This window comes from Populus nigra, chromosome 17, assembly GCF_951802175.1.
Source record: "Populus nigra chromosome 17, ddPopNigr1.1, whole genome shotgun sequence".
NCBI classification, from domain to species: Eukaryota; Viridiplantae; Streptophyta; class Magnoliopsida; order Malpighiales; family Salicaceae; genus Populus; species Populus nigra.
Window position 1 is genome coordinate 11,071,248 of NC_084868.1, and position 18,630 is coordinate 11,089,877.

Sequence of the window (18,630 nt, forward strand, 5' to 3'; positions counted from 1 at the left end):
CTTTGAACATCCCTTAGCTTTGTCCTGTAAAGAAAATAAATAAAAAAACTAAATTTCTAATGCATGCATCTTTGGTGGCTGGCTAAATGAGCTTAAACATCATGGTTGGGAAAATATTGAAACATTCTAAAGATCAAGGACTAATTTGTCCTTCATTACATAAATTAGGTATGACATGTACTTATCCAAAAATAATAATAATAATAATAATAATAATCATGAAATTAACATTAACATTAAGGAGGTTTTTTTTATTGTACCTCTTCACAAAGAATTATTCCAATGAATATTGTTTTTTTGTTTCTTTTTCAATCAATATTTTTTATTTTATTTAATTTGATCATTTAATGTTAGATTTGTTTTTTTATTAGGTTATTCCACTCACATGACATGAATCGCGAGTTTAGTAGGTTAACCCGATTGACTTAGTTTTTTCTTCATAATTAATTTTTTTTTATAATCTCATCATTTAATATCGAGTTGGTTGGAAATTAGACTCATGAGTTGTTTGTTTGTTTTCTGTAAGGTTATTCTAGTCTAATAACTAGAGAATAATGCTTATTGGGTTAACCCGAGTTGACTCGGGTTGTTTTCGTTTTTTTTTTTTTATTTTATCATTCAATATTAGATTGATTAAGAATTGAACTTCATATTTTACTTTGATTTGCTTTTTCTATGAGAATATATTGGTCTTATGATCAGGTTTAAGGGTTTTGACATTTTAACACCGGTTAAATTGTGTTGTTTTTTTATTTTATTTCTAAGAGGTTATCTCGGTCTCATGACTCGGGTCATAGGTCATAGGTCGTTCAACATTGAATTTTATATTGAGTTGTCATTGTCTCATGATCGGGGTCACGGATTTGGCGAATTAAACCATTTGATTTAGTTTTTTTTAATTAACTTTCCCCTAATTTTATTAATTAATATTGTGTTTGATTGAGAATTAAATTTAATGATTTGTTTTTGTTTATTTTTTATCAGATTGTTCCGGCTTCATAACCCTAGAATAATGCTTAACGGGTTAACCCGACTCATTTTTATACCAATTTTTTTATTTAAATTTTTATAAATCTCATAGTTCAATATTGGGGCCGAAAAAGGGTCGATTGAGAATTGATCTTCATAATTTATTTTGATTTGCTCTCTATATGGTTATCTTAATCTTATAACCAAATTCATGGATTTGAAATGATAATCCAAGTTAAATCATGTTTTTTTTTTAATTTTATTTTTATGAAGTTATCTTAGTTTCATGACCTGAGTCATGAGTTTGACAGATTGACTCAGGTTGTTTTTATGTTTTTTTTTAAATTGTTTTCTTCAACATTATGTTAATTGAGAATTGAATTTTGTTATTTATTTTGATTTGTTTTATGAGATTATATCAGTCTTATGATCCAGGTTATGAGTTTAACAAGTTAATTAAGGTTGTTTTTTTGTTTATTTTTTAATTGATATTTTTTCCAATTTCATCATTCAACATTGAATTAATTGAGAATTAAATTTTATAATTTGTTTTGATTTGCTTTCTATAATCATAGTCTCATAACCGAGGTTTCAGATTTAACATGTTAACCCGGATTGACCAAAGTCAATTTAATATGTTGTTATTTTAATATTAAAAAAAGATATTATATTGAATTTTTTTAAAATCAAACTATATTTTTATAGATTATATTGGTTGTTTTTAAAACTAAGTCAATCAAATTATATTAAAAGAAGTCACATATAATTTATTTTTTATTAAAAAAATAAAATTAATATTGAAATATTTTTTTATATTAAAAAAAACTTTAACTGACTTGTAGATAACATGGATTAATATTTTTCTTTTTTCGGTCAATGATTTAGTTAATCACAAAAATAGAAAGCGGATCCCATAGAAAACCTCATTCCACGTGCTCCCATAAAAACATCTAAACATGTCATAATCTGATTGCCTTCTGTGTCAAACCTTCTAATCACCTCACGGCACGTAATTATTCCCCATGTATACACCCACACTGAACCGCAACCCTCACTCTCCTTCTTTGTCTCACAAAACCACCGTTAATCATTTCTCCAAGATCTCTAAAACACAAAATAACTAATCTCTCTCCCTCTGAAAAACCATGACAACAGAGACAACGTCCACAACCGACCCGAGTCCAGACCCGGCTCCAACTCCAAACCCGAATTCAAGCTCCCTAATCCACCCACGACGGGAGCCATTCGAGCACGGACTCTTACCAATCCCCAAACTAATCTTCCCTGACACGACACAAATCCTAACACAACTCAAACAAAAACTCGCTCCTCACAACCGAGTCAACTCATCCTTACTCGCTGACTCTCTCCAGATCCCCGCCGACCACGCGAGGCTGATCCTCGACACGCTCGCGTCGGTCCTGAATTCCGAGTCCGACCCGCTCGTGAAAGCTCCGCCCGATGAGGTTGATTCAGCTGGTGCCGATTTGCGTGATCTGATTTTGTTTCTATACATCCAGTCTTACAAGAAGTTGTTGCCGAGAACGCATAAAGATGCTGCTGCTGTTGCTGATGTTTGGCCGTCGACCTCAGCTTTCGATGGCTACTTATCGGCTCTATCGCCGCTTCAGGTATTTCTTTCTTCGTAATTAGAGGGATTAACTTGGCCAGTTGTATAAATGCTGGTGTTTTTTTTTATGGTGATGATGTTAATTGGGATTGTAAATGTTTTGTCTGTGATTAATTTGTTGGAAATCTTTTATTTCATCGTTGATTAGGTTGATGATCATACAATGTGATAACATTTAGGAAACAGTTAAATGCGTTTCATATCATAATGATCATCGCAATCAAGAAAATGCGCGCTCTTTTTCTTTGTTTTATGTTCTGGGTTATTTCAACGGGCTATGAATACGCTTATGATTCCATTTCTGGATAATTTTTCTCGGGGTTTTAAGATAATGATTTTGTTTTCTGAATTTCTGGTTTGGGAGATTGGATGATAGGTTTTGGCAAATTATCTGGTGCGCAGCTTCATTCTGTAGAACTATAGTTCTGGCTAGCTGATGCTCCTGGTATTCGCTTTTTATGGTGAGCTAACTGGAGTTTACACAGCGTTGACACTAAACGCTTGTCTTCAATCTTGGATTCATCAGCTTTGGCTAATGCCTTCAATGCTTAGAATGCTGCAAACAATACCAATTTGACAGATGTTATAGGGATTATGTTTTGTTTTGTTTGTTGTGTTTGCATGTACATAATGTAGTTTAAAACTCATTTTAACGTTTTGTGGTTTGTTGTTTGGTATTTTTGGAAAATTTGATTGTAATGTGTTCATGTTGATTTTTAGCTAGCGTTCCTTTGATTGCAGCTTGTGCGTAGCAACAGCCGCCGGTTTATGCCATCGCAGGCAGATGAAGAGGCTCATCAGTTGTCCTACCTACAAAAACACATGGCTAACATTCTCTCTCTTTTGGCAGAGTCCGTGGAAGGAGAAGGAGAAGAGTCTCTGGTTTGTCAATTCAGTTGTCTCTACATTTGGTTAGGTTAACACAGAAAAGTTTTCTTTTATGCACGCATGCTTTAGGAATTATAACTTTCTGCTCATGAGAGTATATTTCCAGAATAAATATGATTTTAAAAATGTTCTAAGGCTTTTAACTTGTGGAGTTTTATTGACGCATATTAATGATTGGATCTTTTGGTGACTTCATAACTTATTTTCTGCTTGTTGGTTTCTTTTTCATCATGGTATTAATTTGCTAGTTTAACTACACTGTATTAGGTTTTTTCTATGGAAGGATTTGAGCACCTTGGATTTCTGATTCAATTTGGTGACAAGGGATCTGAAGTAGTCACCTTAAGCCAAGCTGCTCCATTTTTTGCCAATTCTGATCCTGACATGCCTGCCGTTCCTGTTCCTGCCACACAAGTCCTTGATTGGATTTCACAGAATATTGCATCTGCTTTGGAGCATATTACTGAAAGAATTTCTGCAAAAGAAAATGGACCAGCCAATTCATCTGATCCTGATGTTGCCATGGCTGATGCCTGTACAAGTTCAATCAAGACCTCGCCTAGTGCTAGGGGTTCATGTTTTATTGAGGGGATCTCTAAGTCATCATTTGTAAAGCAAGCATCGGATCTTAAAGGTTCTTCTTCTGTAAAGGTTAGCATCGAAATGAATATTCATCTTTCTGTGTCTGTGTTTCTTAAAAATAACTAGGTAGCATTATGTGAATTTATGATTTCCTATTTTGAAATTATCGCTTCTAATAGCGATTATTTAATGATATCTGGCAGATTTTTGTGCTTAGTTCAATATCGTTCTGCTTGACTTAAAAGCGTGTTTTTTTCTTCTTCTTAAAATGCATGGCAGGCTTAATCCTTAATTTTGTTAACGTGTAAATCACATTTAAACTTATATCAGCTTGCAATGCTGATGGGATCCGACTTTAGAAATTTGGTTATGAACTTTGGTCATGGATACGCCTGGCTTTCTCTGACATTTATGTGTTGTCTGGACCAGTCTGCACCATGCCAATTTGTTATTATCTATCATGTGAGCTACCTCATGAAGAGAAAAGAGCCCTTGCCTTTTTTTGACCATTGTTTTGGTGAACTTTTCTTTGCTTGCTTTGTCCATGCAGCATAGTTATAAATTTTTCTGCTTCAAGTTTGTATTGTTTTTTGGCCATTTTGACACTGTTGTGTGGTTGCAGGTCCTGAATTGTCATGATTCCATCCTTTACATCTTAGCACCTTTGAGATATGCTACCATTTATGGATGCTCTGATTCCACTATAGTTCTTGGAGCTGTTGGCAAGGTAGTAACAAATGTTTGATTTTTGTTGAGTATTGACTGTTTCAGTACCTAGTGTTCGGACCAGCTGGAAACCTTTCTTGAGTTGTAGTTTTTTTAGTTACCAAGTGCACCTCCTTTAACTTACAAGAAATTGAATGGTTTAAATTTTTATAATTTGATTTTTCACCACATTGCTGTCTACAAGTGTATATGCAAGTGCATATGGCATTATCATATATTACATTAGCATCTGTAGTGCATCTATTAATTCTTCCTGTGTGGACATACCACTTGATATTTGTGTGAAGAACATCTACTGAGGAATCTATGGTTGCCAACTCTCTGTATGGAGAGGGTACGTTTCCACATTCCTTCATCTGCTATATTTTTTCATAGTAGTTGTTACTTTTGCTGAGTGATTAGTCCTGCAGCGTGTGCCTTTTCTGCTGGAAACATATATGCTTTGTCGTGAATTTTTGTTTTGCTCCCCATAAATTGATGCCCCTTTCTCTGTCAGCCTACTAATGATTTTCCTGTTATTTAATCATCAACTCATGTGTTATGGGTTTTTCTGGATGAAAAATAATGGCATGCATGTCCTTTTGATGTCTTTTACAGGCTGTGAGGATTGAACATTGTGAGCGAGTTCATGTTATTACAGCAGCAAAACGAGTCTGCATTGCCAATTGTCGTGAGTGTGTGTTCTTTCTTGGGGTAAATCAACGACCATTAATGGTCGGTGATAACCATAAGTTACAGGTGAGCTTGACTGTTTTGTGCAGTAAACTGTTAGCTGTCATGGCCATTATATTATTCTACATTATAAATTAAGGACTTGCAGAGCAGAGAATTCTCATGGTGATATAAGTGTCCACTTACCTTTCATGTATGGTTTTGAACATAAAGAAAACTTACTAATAATTGAACCTCAATTTTTTTTTTAAAGTTTTGGAGCTTTATGCTTATATTTCATAGTATTGGTCATGGCTAGATGTGGGCCTGTGAAAGGCCTTGCTGAACTCTTTAACCTCACTCTCAAAAAACATGTATATCACAATGATGTGATTTGTTAATTAAGTAAAAAAAATGAAACCTCTGTACCTTTGAATCCTGTAGGCAGTTCATTGGCTATAATTGAACATCCTTTCTCCCTTTTATTTTTCAAGTGCTAATGAAGATTAACTTTGGCTTTCTGTTAAATTTTAATCAGGTGGCACCATACAATACCTTTTATTCAGAGTTGGAGGAGCACATGGCTGACGTAGGCATAGATGCAAATATCAACAGATGGGATGAAACTTTAGCCTTGGGAGTGGTTGATCCCCATGATTCATTGTCCCATTCTGCTGGTGTCTCTGATGTTCAAGCTGAATCAGCTGCACGACTGGACCCTGACCAATTTACCAATTTTCTGGTATGAATAATACATTCCCGTGTTAATTATTGAAATGTTCCATTTGGTAGTTTGTTTTAATTTCCTTGTTGATATCATTATTTATTTTCAGTTGAATTTTGCAGTTTTAATTTGATCTGTTGCATGTATGTGAAGTTTCATGTCCAGATTATTTGAAATTATCATTTTGCGTTTTCTCTCCTTTTTCTTTCTTTTTTGTCTCTTCCTCTTTAAGTACCCATCACATGGAATTTCGTGGTTTTTTTTTTGAGTTAATTTTACTTGCAAAAAAGTTCATGTGCTTTTTTCCCCCACTTGATTGACAGATTCCAAACTGGTTTGGAGGTGAATCCCCAGGGCCAACAAAAGATAACCCGTTTCAATTACCCGAGGCTTATATGGCATCTCAGCAGAGAAATGTATGTGCTCTAGCGTTCAAACTGATTACAACAGGATGATCTTTCTTTTCTTTTATTCTTCTGGAGAAACATTTATAATAAGATGATAGGAATTGTATTTTGGCTGTGCTGCATATAGTTCATGAGCCTGGATTCTGCCTTTGTTGCCTCTTTCCAATGTACAATAACTGCTAGGTTTTGGTGTTTGATTTAGTGTAATGCCTCCTTTTCTTTTCCAGCAAAAGAATCTGGGAGAGATAAAGCAATTATTGAGGGAAGTTCCTCTTGAAGAAAATCAGAAGCGGGAATTGTCAAGTGCACTCCACCTATTATTTAAAGACTGGCTATATGGTAGTAATCATCACTTTAATTCTTTTTATTTCTTCATTAATATTGTAAAATGCTAGAAATGTATATGTTTGTGATTGAATGTAGATGTTTGATTCAACCATTATAAACCTTCAGAATCAAAATTGATATATAGGAATAGACTGACACACACTAATGTTGGGTGCATGGGTGTGCACAAGCATGTAAGCATCTTGTTTCCTGCATTTAACTTTATTCATGTACATGATTTTTACATATCTATGTTAAAAGTGTCTGTAATATCAAGGCATGGATATTTTAATGATCTATGTATCTGTGTATTGATACTGAATATAAAAAATAAATACACTAGTGCTTTATTTTTAGGATCCATGGTTATAGCTTGCATGGTTTATTTGTTTGAGGAAATATGTTTGCTGTGATCATGTATCCTCCTTTTGAATCATTTTTATTGGTTAAATTTCCCACTGATTACTTGAATTGCAATTCAGCTCGTTATAGCAATCTCAGCCCTTCAAGTCATAATTGCCATTCATTGAATCTCTATAACATTTGTTTCAACCCAGTGTGTGTTGCCTGCCTGCAAATTGGCGGAGGAAATTTACACATGCTGGGAACATATTGGTAGGACAATTTGTGGGGCTTTAGATAGGTAAATTCTTCCTGTTATAGGGAATAAGTGGTAGATAGTAATACCCTTTCTCCATCAATTCTTCATTCTAGAATATGCATGAGTTTTATTAGGTCAGATTATGTTATTTAGAAGGCGGGCTATAAAGGTATGAGTAAAGTATTTGATTTTACAAAAGACTCACCGTTCTAGGAAAGAAGGTAGCATTAGAGATTTTTTTCTTTTAAAAAAGAAAGCATGTGCAATGAATGGAATATCTTACTGTCTGAGGGTATAAGATAAGATTCTAACGTGACAAATTGAAGCTAGAACTCTCTTGTCATGGAGAGAGCTTGGCGGGGAAGTGGTGATCCCCAACCTAACAATACTTATCTATACCTGCGTCATCTATTATAAGAGTATAAACCATATATCAATATCGTGTTAATGTTACCCCTTGCAACTCTGCATTTGTTACTGTCTGTTATCTAATGTGAAACTGTGCATCCAGAACTCATGCTATACATTATCGTAGATTTTCTATGAGAAGCTCAAAAATATTAACTGGGTTGTCATTGGCCTTTCCTATGATGTTACAGCTTCAGGAAATGTCAGACAACTTTACTGCCTACAAGGTGATTAATGATGGATGATTGTGTGGTGCAATCAAGGGTGTTTTCAGAAGGAAGCTTTCTGGTGTTCTTTCAGTTTTAATGATATATCAAATGGTAGTATATAGAGACAGCTGAGAATCAACCCTGTGTACTTTGATCCTTTGGAGTGGACATTTATCCGGTAAGGTTGGAGCAGAGAATGCACTGTCTATGCTCTAATCTCATTGTAATATTTTTTGAAAGGAAATTTTACTGTAATTTTGTTGATTTAGGTTCACAATCTTGTGAATTTTTCCGTTGCTGCCCCCTACCTTTGCTCTCACCATCAAGATTTTCTTTATTAAACTTTGAAGTTTCCCCTATTGCCCAGTTGGTTATAATATTCAGTCATTTCCCGGCACAGAGCGTCTTATTTGATGAACAGGAGTATCAGTCCTCGGATTAAAAAGTGGAACTTTCTGAAAAAAAAGCCAAGAAAGCATATCTTCAAATTTGTTCTGGGTCAGCCAGAATACTGCGGAATGTTTTTCGTAATGCACAAATGTGGAGTATTTTTTCTTAGGGATTTCATGATTGTCTTCAAAGTGTGCATTTCACTCTTCTCCTTCCATTTTAAACATCAAGTTATTATTAGCGTCGCTACAATTGATGACCTCTAGGAGATTGTTTGGTATTGGTATTGTTATAGCTTATGATTTTTCGCTCAATCACATAAAAAATAAACTAATGTTGATTAGCCAAGCGTTGTAATTTTCATTCGTGAATGGTAGATAACAAATCCAGATGGAGTGCATGTTAAAAGGAGATTCATTGTTGATTCTGAATTTCGGATGTTCTAAAACCCTAGGCTGCAATTTTGTTGGCATGCTAAAATATGAGCTCGATTAGGGTTTCATATCACTGACTATCGCTGTTAATTATAACATTCGATTTCACCAAAAAAAAGGTATTCGCTAATTGTTAAAAATTACATGACCACCGACCTGAAATGGATGGCCATCAACTTCTCTCTCCTGTTCATCAGTATCTTATGTTGCGGGAGCTTGAGGACCTACGATCATCTTGCAGTTTGCACATGCAAAACTTGGGATTATCACAACTCACGAGGAGTAGCTAGATGGGGCCAGTTGAAACAGCTTTTCTGCTTGCTCTGGGAACCGGGAAGAATAAGGTGATAAATAGATACGGCACCTGATGAAGTCAAAAGAACAAAAAAAAGAAAAACTTCAATGGATTTGTTGGTCTTTTCCATGGCTACTGATGGATTGGGTTGTTCATGTTGTGTCACAGTGTCACTAACCTGCAAAACAGAGTTCCTTGTTTGTTTAGGAAACCCTCCTATAGCTAAGTCAGTTTAGTGATGGAGTTTTTTGGTATAGAAAACTAGAAGTAAATATATGGTTTTTTATGCCATAAGGAGCTGGATCTCTTTTACCTCTAACTTACTTGCGAAGAAGATGATCTCAGTCGGTTCGCTCTCGGATGACACTGCCAGTGTAGCTTGCCTTCATAATCATAACTGTCAATTTTTGCTTTTTATACAAGTAATTCACAGTGTAAGAAATCTCGGGTCCTCTTGGCTGTAGCAAACAGTGTTTTGAATGGCCGTGAAATCAGCTAGTAAACAGAGATAGCGTGAGAATATTTTATGAATGATGGAATGCTATGAATGTGTTGTTTCGTGTACCAAATCAATCTTAGTGAGGGAAAAAGGCTCTACAGTTGAAAATTTGCAGACAGACCAAGGCGAAAATTGACTGTGCACGCTCAGCCGTCTGAGCCATGCCCAGATGGCTCGAAGTTTTCTTTTTTCCCCCCTTTTCTTTCAAGGTAATATCAGCGCCTATCCGAATTTGATAGCTAGAATTGAGAAATTGCTGAAAGAGCTCAACCACATAATCATGTAAGCTCTACAAGGTGCTGGACAGTTCAAAGTACCGCTGAGATCTTGCCTTGAACTGTGATCAAACCGGCTTTGCCAGCTCTTGCAACTCGGTAGAACCTTCAGAATCAAATGTTCCTGCACAAAAAACCCCCCTCGTTTCCCTTTGCTTTGCATACCTGATAGATTGCTTGAAAAAGAAGGGTTGGAATCAGGAATTTAACCTGGTTTTGCTGATTAAAGTCCTATAAATGCCTTCTCAAACTGCTATTGAAAAGAACAATATGAGAAGAGGATATTTTTGGAGCAGCTCCATGGATAGAACCTGTTACGTATGAATAATTATATATAAAAAATCCAAATCAGAAAAATAAAAGATAAGTAAGTACCTTCTTATAAATTTGGCTTGAGATAGAACCAAAAAATAAAGGAAAAAAAATGCCACACGCTTTCTGAGATTGAAGAACATGGTGAGATGCTTCTAAAGCCACCATAGAAGACAACTTTCAGCCATCGTAGAAAGCCACATGCATTGCAAGAGCACTGCAGCTTCGTTCACTTGCTACATGCGCCAACCATTCATAGCCTAACTGTGCACTTTAGTCCCTCATATTTGTTTTAGTACCAAGTTTTATCCTTGAATTTCTAATTTCTCTAAATCAACACAATTTAGTTTTATATTAACAAACTGAGCATCAACCCAGTACTAGAATGTTTTTTCAATATTGCGAGATCTCTGTATCCGGGTAATGAAACCAAACCATTAAGCCAATTCCAAAAAAAAAAAAACCAAATTTAAAAGGATCAGAAGTTTAGCAACTGAAAAAGAATTGCTTGAAAATTTACCTACCCCTGCATCTAGTCCTTAATAGGAGAAAAATTAAAGGGGCTTGATACTTGGCAAACTTCAATTTCAGTCCCCAAACTTTAATTTCTCTAACCTAATCCAATTAAAATTTATTTTTCTAAATCAAACATCAACCAAGCAATGAAATATTTTCTCGAAACCTTGCGATTCTTATTTGTAGGCATGCAGAACAATCCGTGAAGTTCAAACTCAAATTGCTATAACATTAAAGGATAAAATAAAAAAAATTAAAAGGTCAAAACATAAAAAAAACTGAAGGATAAAAAAAAACCTTTCTGAAATTACTTTTGTAATGCATAGTGACCTCTCTTGGTGTACAATATTCCAAGAGAAGAGTTAGATTTTTTGTAATGGTGAGATCCACTGATAAGATCGACACGTACACTGAAAATATCTCATAATTTCTCTAAAAACAATTTACTTTTGAGAAATTAATATATTGATCTATAATTTTCTAACAACATCTACTATTGTAATGCCTTTAATTGCGAATTCACTTCATTGTGACTTCTTGTTCTTTAATAGGAAAATAGTAAAACGAAAAGAACATTCGTGGAACAACAACATCAAATTAAGAATCAAATCTAATATAGTGAAATATAATCTATTAAAACTTTAAAAAGTAAATTTCTGCATGCCCATTTAAAGTTTGAAAATTCTTCATTGAACTTCAATGGATAAAATCCCAAATAAAATGGCTTAATTTAAGTAGGGTCTGTATTGTGTAAAAATAATAATAATAATAACCGAGACAATGTCTTATGATTAAAAATCGAGGTAACTTCATGAATTTAAGTTTGATTTGCTGGCGTGGCCCAGATGCAAAGGGTTGCTGCCACGTGGTATTGCAATTTAATTAATCAGCCAATCATGGGCCATTAATTTACTCAACCCATCACAATTTAATTAATTAGCCAGCTGCCTCACTCGTTACTTGCCGGAGATTATCATCTAAGCTCTAAATCATTATGATGGGATCCCCCTCCCCCTCCCCCTCCTTCTTTTCATGTAAATGTTAGGTCAACTTGTGTGTATTTTGATTAATTTGCACGGGTCATGAAGTTAATGATCAGGTAAGTTTTCAGTAGCTATTAATATTAGCAACTACATTAAAAACAAACTTTTTAAATTCAAGCTTGATGATTATATGAAATTCTCTTATACGTGAATGAGAGATCAACACTAATAATTTCTTGAAAAACACTTTAATTTTCTAACTTTATTATAAAATCTTGTAACAGCATCTAACATTGCCCACGAAAGCTAGGAAAATCTTATTTGAGCTTAAAAAGATAAGATACAAAATATCACAGTGCACTTGGCTCATCAATTTTCAGAAGATAGTTGTTTCAGGTTTTCAATGTTTACAGCTGATCAATCTTAGGTCCACTCATAAAATTCCAACGATAAAACCAGTCAAATAATTCAGGACATAGCAGCTTGAGCATAAAAAGAGCATTCGACCAAGATGGCTCTGTCAAGTACATGTCGCCACGGCAAGCGCTATGCACAATTGCTTCGGCACATTGTCTTGTTGACTCAATCGGTGGGAGAAACTTGGCTTGAAACTATATATATATAGATCACAATCAGAAGTGAACTTCCTAAAAATGGTGAATGTTCTTGTTATTTACTTGGCTAATGACCTACCTTTGACAGTGAATCAGGCACAGTCATTTCTGACTCGATCAATCCTGGAAGCACTATTGTTATACCAATACGGGAATCGCATTCAACTCTGAGTGTCTCAAAAAAGCTTAACAAGGCTGCCTTGCTTGCCTGAAGTCATTGCAATTGATCCATCGTTAGTGATCGGAAATAAGAAACTGGTCATTAATTAGAATTGCATAAACTAGCTAGGGATATGCATACATTGTAGAAGGTTGCCCTTGGAGCTGGTGACCATGCTGCCACGGATGTAATCGCAACAATCTTCCCTTTGCTTTTCCTCAGGACTGGAATAGCAAAGCGAGCGCAATATGTTGCCCCCAAGAAATTGACATCCTAGAGACAAGGATGGAAATTGAATGTTGTTATTTTTATGATAATAGTTTAAAAAAACTATCATTTGGACAGGCTTAGAACTAAAAATTAATGCATTCTTACTCCCATACACACTCTCTGTAAACTTAAACAAATTCCCTGGGGGAATTTCATTATAGAAAACAAAATTCACAAGAGATTTTTCTTGCTTCCCTCGTTGCCGTTTTCTCTGGAGAAGTCCCATTTGAATATTATATGATGTAGGGATCTATTGGATTTTGGGTACAGAAATACCCTAAGGTTGTGTTAATATTGACTCCGAGTAATAAAATTTATTCATGCTGAAGTTACCAAGATAGGAGCGAAATCAGACAGCTTGCAATTTTCGAACAACTCAGCCCGCAAAATCCCGGCGTTACTAACCAAATGATCCACTGTCAAAGAAGAAAAAAAGCCATGACATGTTACAGCTTAAAAGAATTATTAGGCATAATTGGCAGATAATTACAACCGAGAAACCATTCCTTGCTTGGATACTTACGTTGACCGAAGTGGTTCACTGCCTCATCTACAATACGTTTGCAATCTTCAACTTTGGCAACATCAGCGCGGATGACAAAAGCCTCCGGTGAACCCAGCTCATGGGCTTTATCGGCGACTTCTCTAAGACGGTCTTCTCTTCTTGCAACAAGGGCTAATCTAGCTCCTCGTCTAGCATACTCGTATGCAAGACCCTTTGTTTTTTGCCACATACAATACAATAGTAATATTATCAATATCAGATATAGCAGTAGATGTTGCTCATCGAGGAAAAAAAGAAGAAAAAAAGAAAGTTCGAGTCATGTTAAAATTTATCTTAGAAAATCATGAGCCCAATGGGGGTTTTCAATTCAGTACACATGCGAATCTATCAAAAAGGGGAAAAAATTGAGACTGATACAGACCTCACCAATGCCAGAAGATGCTCCAGTGATGAGCACAACTTTTCCAGCCACATTTTCAGTGAACATAGATCTTTTTATGTAACTTAGCAACTTGAACACGAGGTATGGCGGTAAGATTACTAGGATTGAAATGATTATCGTAAGAGGAAACACTATATTCAACAATCTGTGAATCGAAGTCGTTGCCATGTTCCGAATTGAGAATTGAAATGAGACAGGAAATCGAAGAGTTTTTATGCCTCTCTTGGTGAACTTGGAAACAATTAATTAGTTGAAGTTTTGGTTTATCTAGTTGGCTGAATTAATGTGATGGCCGGCTAGCACGATCTGGCTTCGGAATCATAACTCGATAAAAATACCAGCCTTGGCAGCCTCATTTAGGTAGACATTTAAATTTAGTACATGTGCGGTCGTAAATTTATTCATCTTTCTTTGTTTTTTTTTTTAAGTGACGTTGCTACCATTCATAATATATAATGTTTGATAAATATAATAAAAAAATATATATGTATGAATGATGCGGATAGTGTTTTTATTTAGATAAATACTATATAGATGGTTGCTGCATGCTTCGCTAAATATTGGGTTAAACTTGTCGTGATATGAAAAAAATATTTAGATAAAGGTAGTGTTTTTAAAAGAACAAGAAAAATATGAAACCTATATCATTGTTTCAAATGAATTCAATAAAATTGTTTAATTTAATAATATAATTATAAAAAAATAAATAGTAATAATAAAAAATACAATGACTAATAAAAAACAAAATCACTTCTCAATATTACAAAAAGATACCTTCTAAATATTCTTAAAAGATTTCAATGATTTTATTTGATAACAAAAAAAAAATCAATGAAAATGAAATAACCTCATAAAAAAAAAAAAAATTCGAAGCTCGATTATCAGCAAAGTAAAGGTTGAAGAATAATTTGAAAAAAAAATCAATTTAAAAAAAAGATAAAAAAATCTGACTCGAGTCAACAAGCTAAATTCATGAGGTTGGGATAAACCGGCATATAAAAAATTGAGTAAAACAATAGAGGTAAACTTTCAAGCAAACTAAATGATGAAAGATAAAATTTTTTAAAAAATCAATTTAAGAAAAAACATTAAAAAAAAACCCGAGTCAACCTAGGTTAACTCAACTAATGTCAATCAAAACAGTGAGAACCATATTTTTAAAAAATAAAAATCTAGGCCTAATAATCTAATGTGGAGGGATGAAATTGAAAAAAATTATAAAAAAAAGAATAAAGTTAAACCAGATTAATTTTTAAAACTCGTGATCTGAGTCAAGTGACCAAGATTACCTCAAAGAAGAAAAACATGAAAAAATCATGAAGCAAAATTTCTGTTCATCAAAAATTTAAAAACAAAACAAATATCAATCAAAACAGTGAAAACCATGTTTGGTATAAAAACTAAATGAAAAAAAAATAATGAGGGACTAAATAAAAAATAAGATAAATCAAGAAAATGATAAAAGAAAATAGCAATAAAAAAATAAAGATTAAATTAGATATAAAAATTAAAATAAAATACCGAAGGATGAAATTGAAAGAAAATCAACTTAAAAAAAGTATTAAAAGTAAAACAAATAGCAATTAAAATAATGAATACTAAATTTAATATAAATATAAATTGATAGGACACGTTTGATTTTTTAAAAGTGTTGACATGAAATCCAAGATGAGGAGAGAGAGAAAATAAATGAAAAAAAAATCTACTAAAACCAGTGAAAAATAACAATAAAAAATAATATTATTGCCGGTGAAAAATTACCATTCACATAGATAATATAACTCAAAATAGAATAAGCTAGATGCAAGATAGATTATGTACACACCCAAATTTATTACTTTATATACAATAATTGGCTAAATCTACTATTGTGTGTGTGTGTATATATATATATATTTATTTTTTTTGAAACCTTGAGAGATGTAGTTTAATTGGTTAGACTCTAAGTTTGCTTTCTAGAGGTCACTAGTTCGAGTTTTACAAACCTCAGGGTCACTGGAGGCTTACATGGTCGTTAGCTTTAAGGTTGATTCGTGGGATTAGTTGAGGTGTGCGAAAGCTAACCCAGATATCTACGTTAATAAAAAAATATATATATTTTTAAGAAATATAATTTCTTGAGCTGCTTGTATAAATGGATCAATCATATTTCAAAAATTCTCTTGAGATGATATTTTTGGAAACAGTTATACTCAATTGATCATTTTTAAAGTACGTACGTGGACCAATTAACAAAAAAATTAAATATAAAAACTCAAATAATTTTTTTAATGAACTAACAAACATAAAAAACATAATTATCTCATGTTTCCTTCAAAAATAACACTGCCTAATGGCTACATGTTTAACAACAACAATTATAATCGAACAATAGCAACAAGAACATAAAAGGTTTTGTATAATAACAATCAGAACTTAGCAAGAAGAATGTAAAACGCCATTGATTTTTCTTTTGACTGCTCGTTCTCTTAGTTTGTGGGTTCCAAATATATAGTAAATTTCTTGTAATTTTTATATAAGAAAAAGATGTGCTGGAAATTGAGTACAATTTAATAATTTATAACACATTAATTGTGGAGTGATATCCAACAAGACCACCTTGCCGGTCCAGGCTTGCAATGTAGCTATCGGTTTTAAATTTTGATTCGATTTTTTGTCACATCAAACTGGTTGTTTCGGACCACATTTGAGGCAGTAAATGGAGTTTGATTTTTAGTTGTTGTGTGTTTTTTTTTTCTCCCTTCGTGATTTGCAAGATAGTCCTTTTAGTTTTGAAAATTATATTAGTTAGTTCTTCTACTTGAGTTTACTATTAACTCCTCCTCAAATGTCGAAAATGCCATTTCGATGCCCTTGTTCTCTTTGTAGCTGGTGAAATTGAAAATCCTGACTAAAATATAATCCTATTTTTTTTGTAAAAAAAAGGGGTTAATGTCTTAATCTATCCTTATATTTCTAATTCGTCAAGTTTCTCATTAATTAACTTAACACAAGATTTTGAGACTAATTCGTTGAAATCAATCATGCAATCCATTCGTGGAAAACACATGATTTAAAAAATTAATGTATATTTTAATATTAACTTAATAAAAAAAATACATTGTGCGAGCAACAAAACAAACTAAGGAAGTGATGAGTAATAAATGTACAAAAAAAACGGGGGATTTATAATTTTTTTAAACCCAAAGAATTAATTAAAAAAAACTAAAGTTCAAGGCAAAACATTTTGCACTTACATTTACTGTACTATGTTTTTGTCATTCTAGGAAAAAAAACCAACTGCCTTTGTGTAGGGGTGTTTTGGTATTTTCACATAGTGTATCAGTCACGAAAGAATTGTCTAGGGGTATAATTATATTTCTATCTTTTTAAGTATAGTAAAATGACTTAATTACCCTTAAAAAGTTATTGATTTTTTTTTCTTTGATTTCATCCTTCAACATTTGACTTGATGGAGATTGAGCTTCAAGGTTTTTTTATGTATAATGCTTTCGGTCTAATGATCCGGATCATGAACTTGAAAAATTAATGCAAGTCGATATCTTTTGTTTTTTCGATTTCATCATTCAACTTAGTTTTTTTATAAAAAAAATTGCTTTGTGGCTTTTTTCAATTTCTATTTTATTGAGTTATCTCAATCTCATAACCTAAGCTACAAGTTTTGAGGGTTAATCCATGTTGGCTCACCTTTTATTACCTAGGTTACATGTATTTTACACTAACTCGTGTTGACTTGAATCAAGTTTTTGTTCTCTTTTTATTCAATTACATATTTCCAAAGGCTTTCTTTCCAAGTTATAATGTTTTTATTTTTTTTTTAAATATCTATTTACTATCATTACCAATTTTTTTCTTATCATCCTATTAAAATAATACTAACTCATTAAACTTGATGAAGGCTATATCCCAAGTTATTTGTTTTTTAATTTCTTTAAAAAACGCTAGCAACATCTAGATATGATCTTTGTTTTTTTGGAAAAAAATGATATATTGAAGGGGTTAGCCAAAAAAAATAAAAAAATAAGAAATAAGAAAAAAGTAGGAAATAGAAGAAGATAAAAATAGAAAGAAAACAAGAAAAATAAAAAGCCAACAAATACAAATTATATAAAAAAAAACATTAGAAATGAAAGAGCTGTTATACCATCTTAAAGCCTTCTCTTAGAAACCCAAAAAATTCAAAAAAAATTTTGTTGCTAAAATTTAATATATTTTGTATGTTTTGGATCGTTTTGATGTGCTAATGTCAAAAATAATTTTTAAAAAATAAAAAAATATCATTGGCATGCATTTCAACACGAAAAGTTATTTGAAAAGCAACAACAACCACACTACTAAACATACTCTTAATGTCATTAGATCAATCTAAAATACCCTGTGCAGTTAAAAAAAAAACAATTATCTTTTCCAGATATAATTTTTTATGCAAAGAAAAATCCGGATCCATGACAGCGTAACTCGAATTCATATCCAAGTTATTTTACTAAATTCACAGAAATGATGAATCAACGATCGATTAATTCTGACCCAAGCCAAACAAGCCTTTCAATGAATTACAAAAAATCCCAACGAGGGGTTCCAGTGCCACGTACTGAAGCACAAATGCTTGAATAGTAAGTAATTCACAGAAGAGGCCTAATTCCTATTTCCACGTCGTGTAGGTCAGTGTCCTGTCTTACGTACTATCAACGTTCTCACAAACGTCTCTTCCATGCATCGTGACTTCGTATATAACATGAAATCATCTGTTCATTGAAAAAACAATGCCAAACATTCAATTGTTCAGGCCTGGATCTATATTGGGCATCAAAGC

At 33.2% G+C, this 18,630-nt stretch overlaps 2 protein-coding genes across 2 annotated transcripts; one reads left to right on the forward strand and one right to left on the reverse strand.

The window, feature by feature from the left end:
- The first annotated feature begins 1,967 nt into the window (after nt 1-1,967).
- Nucleotides 1,968-8,415, forward strand: LOC133677340 (uncharacterized). Its single transcript, XM_062099318.1, has 9 exons — nt 1,968-2,600; nt 3,341-3,481; nt 3,755-4,138; nt 4,692-4,796; nt 5,393-5,533; nt 5,985-6,188; nt 6,494-6,586; nt 6,805-6,916; nt 8,105-8,415. The coding sequence occupies exons 1-9, from the start codon at nt 2,115-2,117 to the stop codon at nt 8,146-8,148; spliced, it is 1,710 nt and encodes a 569-aa protein (XP_061955302.1). The 5' UTR covers nt 1,968-2,114; the 3' UTR covers nt 8,149-8,415.
- A 3,643-nt stretch (nt 8,416-12,058) lies between these two features.
- LOC133677729 (11-beta-hydroxysteroid dehydrogenase-like 4A) lies at nt 12,059-14,142 on the reverse strand. The gene is made up of 6 exons (XM_062099863.1): nt 13,797-14,142; nt 13,394-13,586; nt 13,204-13,286; nt 12,742-12,873; nt 12,520-12,648; nt 12,059-12,437 (listed from the first exon to the last, which is right to left on the reverse strand). The coding sequence occupies exons 1-6, from the start codon at nt 13,983-13,985 to the stop codon at nt 12,234-12,236; spliced, it is 930 nt and encodes a 309-aa protein (XP_061955847.1). The 5' UTR covers nt 13,986-14,142; the 3' UTR covers nt 12,059-12,233.
- Between the last annotated feature and the right edge of the window lie 4,488 nt (nt 14,143-18,630).

Coding starts and splice junctions, on each gene's coding strand:
- LOC133677729 (XM_062099863.1), bottom strand. CDS start 13,985: ATGGCAACGACTTCGATTCACAGATTGTTGAATATAGTGTTTCCTCTT. Junction 13,287..13,393: donor AGTGAACCACTTCGGTCAAC/GTAAGTATCCAA, acceptor CTTCTTTGACAG/TGGATCATTTGGTTAGTAAC. Junction 12,438..12,519: donor TGCCTGATTCACTGTCAAAG/GTAGGTCATTAG, acceptor ATATATATATAG/TTTCAAGCCAAGTTTCTCCC.
- LOC133677340 (XM_062099318.1), top strand. CDS start 2,115: ATGACAACAGAGACAACGTCCACAACCGACCCGAGTCCAGACCCGGCT. Junction 5,534..5,984: donor GTGATAACCATAAGTTACAG/GTGAGCTTGACT, acceptor AATTTTAATCAG/GTGGCACCATACAATACCTT. Junction 6,189..6,493: donor ACCAATTTACCAATTTTCTG/GTATGAATAATA, acceptor CTTGATTGACAG/ATTCCAAACTGGTTTGGAGG.